The following is an 11,520-nucleotide window of genomic DNA, read 5'->3' as shown; positions in this document are numbered from 1 at the left end:
TGCCAATGAAGCTGGCTCATTTGTTTTCTCCCTCTGTCGTTTGTTTTTTATCTGTGTTTGATTCATATCATTCAACGCGTGATTCATATTAGGTACTGGCAATTTCAGGCCCTTTTATATCAGTAACAAACCACATTCGAAAACTGACGCTTGTTTCTTTCAGAAAGCGATTTGATGGCGGAGGTAGAGGCTTTGCAAAAAGAGTTGGCACATTACCAGGTAACGGTTTTATTATAAGGTTGCGTGATTGGCATACTTTTCTGTACTCTTTTGATTGCTAATGTTTAGCAAAATGTTTACTTTTTTATATTCTTATTTTCACTTGTTTTTTTTCGTAAATTTAGATTTGATAAATTCTCTTTGGATTTTAGATCTACTGATCCTTTTATTTATAGCGTTGGCTAGATAGCAGGACAACATAGCGAACAGATGTTGAATTTACTGATTTTCGATAACCTTCTAATCAACCGTCATACCCTCTGTGTTGCCATTTGCAATTTCACTTTCACACAAAAATTTTGTAACGAATACACTTACGGACTTTTTTCATTACGTGTCAAGGGCTCGTAACAGTGCCTCTTGCTTGAGTCTATCTATTCTGTTCTATACTATATGGAAAGAACAAATGTAGCATTCGTAGGACGACGAAACCGGGGGCACTAGAAGAAAATGCTCATTTTGTAGAATTCCCTTTATGAACTTTTTGGGAAGTACTCTTCTCTGAGAGATCAGAGATAGTGTCCCTCAAACTTTCAAATGCTTGTGACGTCTTAGAGCATTCGTCCAGCCTGGAAAAGTTTCAACCGCACATTACCAAGGATGTATTCATGAGCGAGTTGTTAGCGAATGCAGACTATGCTAAGAAAAGTATGTTTTACGGTAACTAAAGTCACTGATAAGTGGTATTTGTTTTTCTTAGAAATATAGCAATGCTGGGGACAAGTATTTGAAATCCGAAATGGCACAGCTTGAGGAGAGAAACAAGGTTTGGATTAATTTTCCTTGAATTATTGTCATAAACGTTATCCGAAAACACTTTTAGTTCATTTTATATGTCCCAATTTTGAGAATTGGCCGCGGAGCATAGAAATCCAACAAGGACCGCGGAGCACACTACAGATTTAGGGGGCTGAAACGTTTTGAAGGGGCTTAACATGCTAAAAACTAAGATCAGGGCAATTTTCGGTATGATTTTAAGTACATTTCTTTCGCTGTCTCTAAGATCCAATATGCACATGTGATTTTTTGCTGATGTTGATACACTTTGCAACGAGTAATGTATCGTATTACTTTGAACGCTTTCTATATATTTTCAACTTTGAAGCTACAGTCACGTGGAGGAAGATATTTGACAAAAAATAAAGTTATAAAGACTACCGCTGGAAATGATACCCCGAGGAGCAAAAGGACTTTTGCTAAACTGAGGCACTAACAGGTTGATAAAAAACCTCCGAATGTCAGTCTTTAACCAAGAGAAAATGCCTGAGACCGTGCTGTCTTTGATTCTCAACGTCAACTGACTTTAGCTATCGTCCTAACTGTATTAAATATTTTTGTTGATAATTTCATTGCCCGAGGCCTTTTGTTTTTCTGTGCACAACAATGTTGACATCCCTGTTACTGTCGAAATACTTTTATGACATTTTATCTACCAAAGCCTTTTGGTGGACAATAGACAATAGACGATAGTAATGAATTTCATAATAACTTTGCAACTTTTGAGAATAAACATTGAAAACTCTAAAATAACCAGTACCAAATACTTCCAAATAACACACAAATTGCTTGTTCCAGAATTTTTTGCTATCGGTCAAAACTGCCCAGAAGCAATATTCAGACAACAAAACGTCCCACTAATTGCCATTAAATTGGGTCCTGTTAATGCATAGAAGCTTCACAGTTAATAATCTTATTCAACTTGTAGCTATACGAAAAGGAACTTGAAGAGCTGGAGAGAAAACTAGTGAAAGAGCAGCAACAGAGAGACAAGGTAATCTGAATTTTAATCGAAAAGTATATTGTATATTTAGAGGAATTGTCGTGCTGAAATATCCAAGCAGTTTTCGCTAGGATGCCCCGTCTTCATGAAGAGAAATGGTGCACGTGATCTATCTTTAGATCAAATGGGAAGTGCTTCAGAATTTTTCATATTTTTTCCATAAGAAGACTAGCTATTAAAGCTAAATCCTTTCAGTAACATTTTGCCTTTGCTAAAATTTTTGTAAGTGATGGTACAAATAAGATGCTTTCAAATCAGTCTCTATGTAAAGCCACAAAATCTATGATGTCGTGAAAGATGTTGCAGCAAAACAAGATAATTCCGAATGTGATGTGAAACGGTCTCTAAATTGGAACTTGCTTATAAGTAATAAAGTAATAATCAAAACTATAAGCAAAAGCAGGGAGCAGGCAACAGTCTGGAAAACCTTTTATTTAGTCAAAAGACTCTTGTTGTGTTTTAATTGGTGTATCCATTTTTGAACTTATTTCTGTGTGCTGTGTTCTGTTGCTCAGTTGATTCAATAGTTGTTGCTAGACTCTTGCTTCTTTTTTCTGGCGCCTTTTTTATTTAACGTTTCTTTTATTGAATGGCAGTTGTCAAAGCAGTGCGAAGACCTCGATTTGAAAAACACAGAGTTGAAAAGAGAGGTAATACATTTGGTTGACAGTATAGGTTAAAGTTGTTATCCTGTTCCAATTTAGTGGATTTTATCATGAAGATGAGTGGTAATGAATGGGTAGGAAAGCAGCACATCTAATTCTTGAATAAGGCGATATGGAAAAGCTCCATGATTTAATGGAAACCCGAAAACAAAGCCCCATTTACACTATACATACTAACCCGGGTTTGCTCCATATTAGGTTTGCCCGGGCGAGTTTGACATTAGTAAGTTTTAGTTAGATCCTTGCTTGGCGCCTTTTTTTGCTAGACGGCGCCATTAAAAGAAACGAACCCTGTTGACCTTCACCTCAGTTTGTGCTAAGAATACAATTTCGAAAACTCAGCCAAGCTCGATTTATACTAAGCCACTTCTTGAGGTGGCATTTGCACAGCGAGAAAACTAACTCGGATAAGCTTAAACCGGGGCTAGCCAGGGTTAGTCCGTGTTTATGATAAGGCTTGAGTATTCGATTCGCAACAACTAGCTACTGAAAATTTAAAGCTGATGTTTATTTTGATAACAAAGAGAACGATTAATATTTTAAACTCAGTGTTATGTCAATATCTGAACACTTTCTTTTTAATTTTCTGGCCAGATTTTCCCCAATTTTTTTAAGATCAATTTTGCTATAACCAATCATTATGATTTTATTGATTTAGGGAGATAGACTAAGAAACCATATCAAAGACTACCAAAGGCAGCTTGAGTCACAAGTAACACAATGTTTTCTTTTTCACGTTTCACTAATTTGCACTTGTATGGCCTTAAGCCTTCAGATTATTTCTTCAAACTTTTTTGAATCTCCAAGAGATTTTTGCATTTCTTGTTTTCCATCTGAATTAGATTTAATTTGGAATCTTTATTTGAGCTGGTAACACTTCTTGTTTTAACCTGTTTAGCTTTTGTTAATAATTTTGCAAGAATGTTAAATTTATACCGTCTTGTTGACAGTCATCAGATTATCCTGCATTCTAGCCACATGGACTTGAATGCATGTTTTAAGCAATTTTAGGATTGTTGAAATATTTAAAACCTGCAAACACGGCTCAATAAAAGAAAACAAAGAAAAGCCTTGTATCCTACGAAGCAATGGCAAAGACCCGTAGTTTAAGATGGAGAATAAGAGGTGGATTTGGCAAAAAGAGGTTTTTCGGCGCTGGTTAACTTTGACTTCTGACTGTAAACTTTATATAATTAATGATTTCGAATGGGTTTGAACACAGGGTACGTTGGCATGCGGGGTAATAATTATAAATCCCTTTCTATACTACTTTTATGGTATAAGGCAAGCATTTGCATTTCAATTCAAATTTATTTCAGACTCATCTATTCTTTTCGCAACCATTTCAAGAAATTTTTCATTTTTTAGCAGCAATACTTCCTAAACGTATTCCCAAATTATTTCTTCAATTTAGAGAGAAAGCCAAATCCTTCGTCGAGGTGAAGATATGACAGTGAAAGATCAGATATCGAAGAAAAACAAAGAGATTTCGGGTTTTATTGATGAAATCAGGGTAAGTCAGGCTAAATTTGGCATAAGATCTACCAGTTAGCTCGAGTTAGCTATTCAGGCCTTGACCAGACTTTCAACTTTTGTTTGCGGAAACTTCCGTCAACAATTTTGCATCAATAGTGATATGACAGTAGGTGCGTATTTTTTAACGCTTCAATATTTGCATCTTCTGGTTGTGCAGTGCTTCTAATTTTCACGTTTTTTCTGTGGAGTTAAACCGAGCACTGAACGTCAGCTTTTCAATCGTTTCGAGAGACATATTTTAGACAATTTCAGTGACGTCAATTTCAGAATCATTGGGCAATCGAGGTCATTTTTGATTTTTGCTTTTTTGATTCTGTTTGTTTAAGATGAAATAATCTAGAAATATATAGACAGTAAGTGCTCATTTTCTTGATTGGAGCCTTCAACTACATGCAGGTCTAGCGATCGCTGATTGGTCAGAACAAGAAACCAACAGATTTCCACTCTCCTGGATATAAATCTCCATTCAATGTTTGTTCTTTGTGCCTTTTAAACTGAAGAGTAGAATAAAATACCTGCTTATATTTCTGCTATGTGATGAGTTATGTATCTGCTTGCTTACGTCATCTTAAATAGAGTGCTTTGATATGGTGTTCTAATTTAAGAGAGCTTGTAATTGCGCAGGAGCTGCAGGATGAGAATGATCGGCTGCAAAGAGACGTGACTCTTGCTCAGAAGGAGCTTAAAGATGCAACAGCGGCAATGAATGAGATGGCAGATGATTATGCTAAGCTGAAGGTAAGACTGCCCCTTATCCAAACCCCCAGTTAAACAGATGACACAAACCACAACAACCATAGCATCTAATGCGTTCTGCTTAAAGAAATGCTAGTATGTTATAAACGAATGTCATAAAGACATCGTTTTTGTGCCACGAAGAATCGCTTTAGTTGCGTTGCTTCCTCTTCTATAGGTTTTTTCCCAAAACTGGTCTTCTCTTTTGTAGTAATTGCGTTGTTAAGATACCTGGCAAACTTCCATCTTCATTTTAAAGTAATCTCCACTCAAATCATTAATTATTTTTCTTTCACACATCTAACTAATTAAAACATTAGTTTGCGTGTGTAGAATAATATTTGACCCTTTTTTAAAATCAAGCATTAAAAAGCCCAGTATCAAAATATTTGTCAAGTACAGTGAGACCGATATTATCCATCGCAAAAATTCTTCACAAATGTGTTTTTCTCATTTTAATTTTTTTGGCTCGGTTTTTCTATTTTTTGTTTAGTTCTAGCAATTTTTGGCCCAAGCTTGGAATATACATTTTTTTTTTCTTTGCTTGATATTGTAAATTTTGTATTCTGCAAATTCAATTGGACTTAATTCGATTCACAGAGCGTCTTAGAGGACACGGATTCCCTGCTTGAGAACATGCGACAGGAACGAGATCTGTTGAGATCACAGGTGAATCTCGCTCTTCTTTTGTTATATTCTTCCATCAGTGTTTTCAAGAGTTTAATATTTTTTTCCATTATTTGTTCTATTTTATTTGAAACTGCTGTTCTTAAACTCCAGGTGCAAGATCTGAATGAGCAACGTCATTTGAAGACAGACGCAGACGATGAAATGATGGTGGCTTTCAGCAAGAAAGTAGATGAATGGAAGGTTCGCTACCTTATTTTTTATCACCTGAGAACTCGAGATATATCAATTTAAAAGTTTTTAATTTGACTTTTGTTCAGTAAATTGATTTCCTGCTAAAAGTCGATTCCAGTTTTTGAGATTCATCAAATCTCTGTATATATCTATGGAGTTGCCTATGCTTTTAGATGTTAGTGTTTATCTTATGTCGCCATTGTCTTCAAAGGAATAAAAAATGAGTATATCATAATGTGAACACAAAGCATTTATTTGAATAGAGATAAACGATGTTATAGCGGACACATCTTAGACAGATATACTGTCCGTTGTGGGTGGCAGATATTTTCTAGATGTTACTTGTATAATACTTCCACCTTAGTCTGTTCTTTGGAGGTATCCGGTTCTAGGAGGGGTCTCCTGGTAAACAGAGACTTCCTGGCATGCCTTATCTCAAGCCACTTCTTTCTCAGAGGGTATTAAATGAATATTCAATAAATTATTACCTTTTTTAGATGGCTGTTTCTTACAAAGATGAGGAAATTGTTCAGTTGCATGAACGCATTGCCGAATTGCAGAAACAGCTGCAGGCTGCCAGAATGGATACTGACAAAAATGCCATGGCAGAATTAATCTTGGTGAGTGCTCCTTGCCTCGACGTATAGCTGCTCAGACAAAAGCCTGAAACATGCTGCTTAGCGTTCATGTGTTTTTCAGCAGCTTCCCATCTGATAGTATATCATAACATGGTTAAAGTTTTTGTGTTACTGGGAAACGATACAGGGATGTTAACTCAGTTGTTATAGCAGAAAGAATGGAATGGGTAATTTGTATGAACATTTTACACTTTAGGGGCGTTTATTTGGTTTTTAACCTAGGCGTTTATTAGGGTCCTAATTCGAAAGTGCTGGTTACGTAGGGAGTGGTCGTATTCGCCACCCTATACACATTTATCGCAAGCTAGAGTCACGACATGTTTCAGAGCTCGGTCGTCTTTACATCTAGCAGTTTTGGAATTGATCTACACACAAACGAAAAAGCCGCCATTGTGTAGGCAGAAGGAGTTCGTTTTCTCTCTTGGACTCCAATGGTAATTTTTCTTTAGGCACGCGGCACTGATGAACTCTTCGGGCTTGCGTTTTTCTGATTGGCTTATTTTGATCAACAACTGGGTATATATTTTTCATCGTGTTCTTTTGGACCCTTATTCTGACGTTTTATGCTCCGAGGAGTGTCAGACGAAAAAGCTTTTAGCCAATAAGTTGTAAAATGTTTGCTCTTTTCAAAGCCATTTTCAAGTTCTGTGCCGCAAAAAAAGAGTCCTATTAGTGATTACAATGGGAATTAGAGCAACAATAAAAAAAGTGGGGTCAGACAGTGAAGAATGCCTAAAACTTGTGTCTTGAAATAGTTATGTAAATACTGTAAAAGCTCTATTAAGCCCCTTCTCTCTATTAAACCCCTTTTCTCTTATAAGCCCCTCCTCTCTATTAAGCCCCTCCTTAACAAGCAAACACTTAAAATAAGCCCCCACTCTCTATTAAGCCTCCCTTTTTAGTCTTTGTTGTCAAACAAGAAAACATAGAAAAACATGCGCATTTAGTGGGTCTCTTAACGGGTGTGATGATAAGATCGAATTCATTAAATAGGGCCCATGTAAAGACGTACTTGTGCTCCCAAAAAATCCGTCCAAATTTGTTTAGAAGATGTCCCAGGGTTATCAATTGATCCTGGTGATTCTGATGAAAATAAGGACTTTGTAATTGATTAATTAGACTTTCGAAGCTGCTAGAAAAGTTTTCTGAGAACATTTGTGTGACATTTTTATAACAAAAAATAGAAAAAGGCATTTTAAAACATTTTTACTTTAAATTTTTAATAAGCCTCTCTCTCTAATGAGCCTCCTCTCTTTTAAGCCCCCCTTCAGGACTGGAGAAATAAATAAGCCCCCCCGGGGGGCCTGATAGAACTTTTACGGTAGAGTTGTGAGGGATACTCCCATGAAAGTCAGTACCATTTCCATATGCTGCGCTACCAAGAAAATGTCCCCATTGGCTGGTTATTGTTTAGAAACGAAAAGCACAGGCATCGTTGAGAATAAGTAGTTACCAACATAACCGGATTACCAATTGGTAAGAGCCAAAGTGCTTGGTGGCAAGTTTCATAAAAGCCTGTCTGCTGGATATAATAAAAGAAAAGCCTAATGAATTGGTGCTTGCTTGTTTATTAAAAAATGGTCCCCTACGAGTTGTACCTACGAAAGCAACCCCATCTTTCTTTTAAAACAGCGGCTGTTTTGTGACGTAAATTGACAATTGGATATTACTGACTGGAGAAGCGTCGTCTCCGTGGCGCAATCGGTTAGCGCGTTCGGCTGTTAACCGAAAGGTTGGTGGTTCGAGCCCACCCGGGGACGCAATTTCCTTTCTTGCCTCTTTCACAACCAACAACTTCGCCATTTCTACATACTTTCTACAGAACTGTATTCAGTTCTCATGCACTGTTTAGTTACTTCTTTAAGAATAGTAAGTTTGTTAGACCGTCTAAGATTATTTCTAAACTAATAACGTGTCGGCGTTACACACATGTACATACAGGCTTGCAAGTTGCAACCTGGAATCTCTCTAACCGGGAACATTTTGAAGTTTAAAGTTGTTGCGTTGAAAGGTGCAGGTCACGAAGAGTTTGAAGTATTCTGTTGATTGTAAACCGGGTGAAATAAAAGATTGGGCAATTTGATTTTTTTTCATGTCGTTTTCATGACCAGATAAAGATGTTAACAAGCACAGAAAACAACTCGTAGGTTGAACCCCCCTCCCCCCCACATAGATCCATTCCGCCTCTCTGCTTTTTCACAATTTTCTTAGTCATTTTTGGTGACAATAAGTAAAGTAGATGTTAAACGAAAAATCGAAGTAATCAGTGGCGTACCCAGGGCTGTACTAGTGGGGGGTTTAGGGCGGAGCCCCATAATTTTTTGGACCACGCCCTTCAGACACTCGCAAATGCGGGAAACGCCCTTTTTGCAAAATGTCACCCAATTATTTGATTCATATTAGCTACGGTAAATAGCAAGGCATTTTACAATTGTTTTTGACACAAGCATACAGTATACAACCCCCCCCCCCCCCCAATGAGTTTTACATCGTTTCTGGACAAATCTCGAGGATCATATTTTAGAAAAGTGGGGGGGGGGTCCGGATCCCCCTATTCCCCCCCTTGGGTACGCCACTGTAATGTTTCTCAACTAGCTCAAAATATTGAGGTAGAGGAAGTTCGTTTAATGTTTAAAAGTTGCAAAAGTGAGTTGCGTTGGTTTAACGATTTTCAATGCACTGATTACGCTCTATTTTTGTTTTAGAGTAATCAAGAAAAAGATGAAAAAATCAATGAACTCAAGAAGAGTTTAGAAGTGGTATGGTGTCATGTTTTGTTTTAGTTTTGTTTTCAAACCGAATGCTGTCTCCAGCCAACCAAGATTAAGTTAAAAATTCTCCATCCCCCTTTCTCAGCCAAGGCAATTTGGTTCCTTTCACCCACTTTATGAAACTCTCGGCATCTCAAGGACTCCGAGAGTATCGGACGCAAGGTGCTCATTTTCACCTCTCATGTCTTAAAAAGCTGATTATATTTAAATGTAATGAAGGAAGCTCTTATGTCCAACATTAAATTAAACGATTAAGAAATGTGTCTCTTCACCAAACCCATATCAAGTGGATTGGCAGCTTTCTTTTTGTTGTGTAAAACCGTTGTGTAAAACCACTGAATTTACGAGGGTTTTACAGGCTTGTGTTCGCAGATTCGGCAGTAAAAGAAAGTACAAATCTCATTAAGCGTGTTCTGATTTCTTGGTTCGACGGTTCTTATAGTTTCATCTAATTCAACAACGACTAAACGGGTCACTTCGGCAAATAAACGTGCTGCACCCCCTAATTTTCAAAAAGGTAGATTTTGTCGGGCAAATTTATGGCTGTCAGTGTATCTATCGGGAATATCTGAAAATTCTCTTTAGGTCGCACTCTTATTGCTACTTTTGCCCTAGCTTGGTTTTTGATTTTATCGTCTTTTCCCCCATCTTTTTTTCAATCTCCATCCAGTTGGGAAAACAAAACAGGAACCAGGCAAGCAACAGTCTGTATACATACATAAGATATACATTTCTGTCTTTCGTCCATCGATCAGAGCTTTCGTCTCGAGCTCAACGCGCACATGTTTATATTCGCCTCGAGATGAAGTCTAAAGTATTGATCGACAGCTAAAGTATAGACGGAAAGTAAAGTGTGTTTGATGCGAGAAGGAAATGAACACTGTGCATACCCCTCCCCCCTACTTTTTGCAAAACAAGAGAGCTTTTTTCAAAATCTTTTCTTGTGATTTCTAGATATTCCCTTGACAAGCACCCCCCTCCCCCCTCCAACTTTCCATCCTGCCTCGGAGCCCATGGAACACTGACAATTTAAGAAGCATCATAAATCAAAGCGTGGAGGATATACCATCTCTGAATACGTTGTTGAGAAAAATCAATCAATACTTTATTTTCCAAATGTATGAAACTTTCGCCATACATTCATTAGGAGTTATGCCCCGAAATTCTCCGAGTTTCGGTCCGAAAGTGTTGCACCCTTCGCCAAAAAATGGCCGTACAAAGTTTTTTAACTAAAAGAATTCAAGTAACCGTAACAAGTAACAGAAAGTTTTAATCAGTTCAAGCGGGAAATAATAGAAAATTTATCAAGAAATTGTAATTAAGATATGAATTGCAAACAAATTTCAAGTTTCTTCTATTTCTGAACAATATCCATTATTACGAAAACACGAAAACTGAGCTTTGATGATAGGTGTACCTGTAAAATACTTTCATTAAAAAAACTTTTCCTTGCTTGAGGGATTTTGTTATGGTGAATTGAGAGATACTTTGTGCTGGGGTGTCTTAAAATGTTGAAATTCCTTCCGGAGCAACCGAAAGTTGAAAATCAAACTCAGAAAATGCAACTGAAGCTCTTTTTTGTTGAAATATTGTAGTTTGCGTAGCTGTTTCTAAATTCCGAGATTTCCAAGGTCTGTTTTGTTGTTCCACTTTGATAAAATTGAGACCCTACTTCAATCTCTTTTTTTAATTGCTCTCTTAATAGCTAGGTGATTTAGAAAGTGAAGACTATTTTTCTTTTATACACATCTGTTCACAAAACATTTCCGTTATGAACACTTACTTCCCTTCAATGTGATATCTCAACCCCACTCGCTGATGATTTTCAAAACTGTTCTTTTTCAAAACTTTCTGTTTCATCCAATCCTTGTTTGAAATTTCTTCCATCGTTAAATCCACAACTCAAAAACTTTTTTAATATGGCGTTTTGGCCATTCTTACCCTAATATATTTAAGCTCTTTACCAATAACAAATTATTTTGAGTAGTGCTCCCATATTTTGGGTGACGCTCAATCTTGCACCATCTCGATGACGAAATTCAACCAACGTTATTGGCGTCTTTAACAACTTTAACCTTTTTCTTGTCGGCGTGGTGTTCCCAATCAACCTACCTTTACAAATATTTACATGGACATTGTTCCCTGGAAATCAGCTAAATTATGCCTAGCCCCGAACTTAGTCCTATAACTCATTTCTCCCTTGCAGAGCTAACCTTGCTAACCAATTGTCAACCTTGAAATGCTTTACCTTCATCTTGCTTCCCCTATTCTTATCATCTGTCATATTCGAAAATATAGTCAGAAGATTTCATTTC

General features: G+C 37.1%; 1 protein-coding gene and 1 non-coding gene across 2 annotated transcripts in view; both read left to right on the top strand.

Moving 5' to 3' along the window:
- LOC135681767 (centrosomal protein of 290 kDa) overlaps window positions 1–11,520 on the top strand; it is a 47,568-nt gene that overhangs the window by 3,449 nt on the left and 32,599 nt on the right. The window contains exons 5-15 of the mRNA XM_065196410.2: window positions 164–219; window positions 920–985; window positions 1,925–1,990; window positions 2,596–2,649; window positions 3,323–3,376; window positions 4,079–4,177; window positions 4,825–4,938; window positions 5,536–5,604; window positions 5,716–5,805; window positions 6,294–6,416; window positions 9,140–9,193. Of these exons, the coding sequence (XP_065052482.2) occupies window positions 164–219; window positions 920–985; window positions 1,925–1,990; window positions 2,596–2,649; window positions 3,323–3,376; window positions 4,079–4,177; window positions 4,825–4,938; window positions 5,536–5,604; window positions 5,716–5,805; window positions 6,294–6,416; window positions 9,140–9,193 (845 nt within the window). The remainder of the gene's footprint in view (window positions 1–163; window positions 220–919; window positions 986–1,924; window positions 1,991–2,595; window positions 2,650–3,322; window positions 3,377–4,078; window positions 4,178–4,824; window positions 4,939–5,535; window positions 5,605–5,715; window positions 5,806–6,293; window positions 6,417–9,139; window positions 9,194–11,520) is intronic.
- On the top strand, window positions 8,121–8,194 carry Trnan-guu (transfer RNA asparagine (anticodon GUU)). Its single transcript has one exon. It is a non-coding gene; the product is annotated as a tRNA-Asn (tRNA).

Source organism: Rhopilema esculentum, chromosome 17 (genome assembly GCF_057945365.1).
Source record: "Rhopilema esculentum isolate cy_ngs chromosome 17, ASM5794536v1, whole genome shotgun sequence".
Taxonomy (NCBI): domain Eukaryota; kingdom Metazoa; phylum Cnidaria; class Scyphozoa; order Rhizostomeae; family Rhizostomatidae; genus Rhopilema; species Rhopilema esculentum.
The sequence above is the reverse complement of the archived record's forward strand: the minus strand, read 5'-3'. Positions and strand labels throughout refer to the sequence as shown.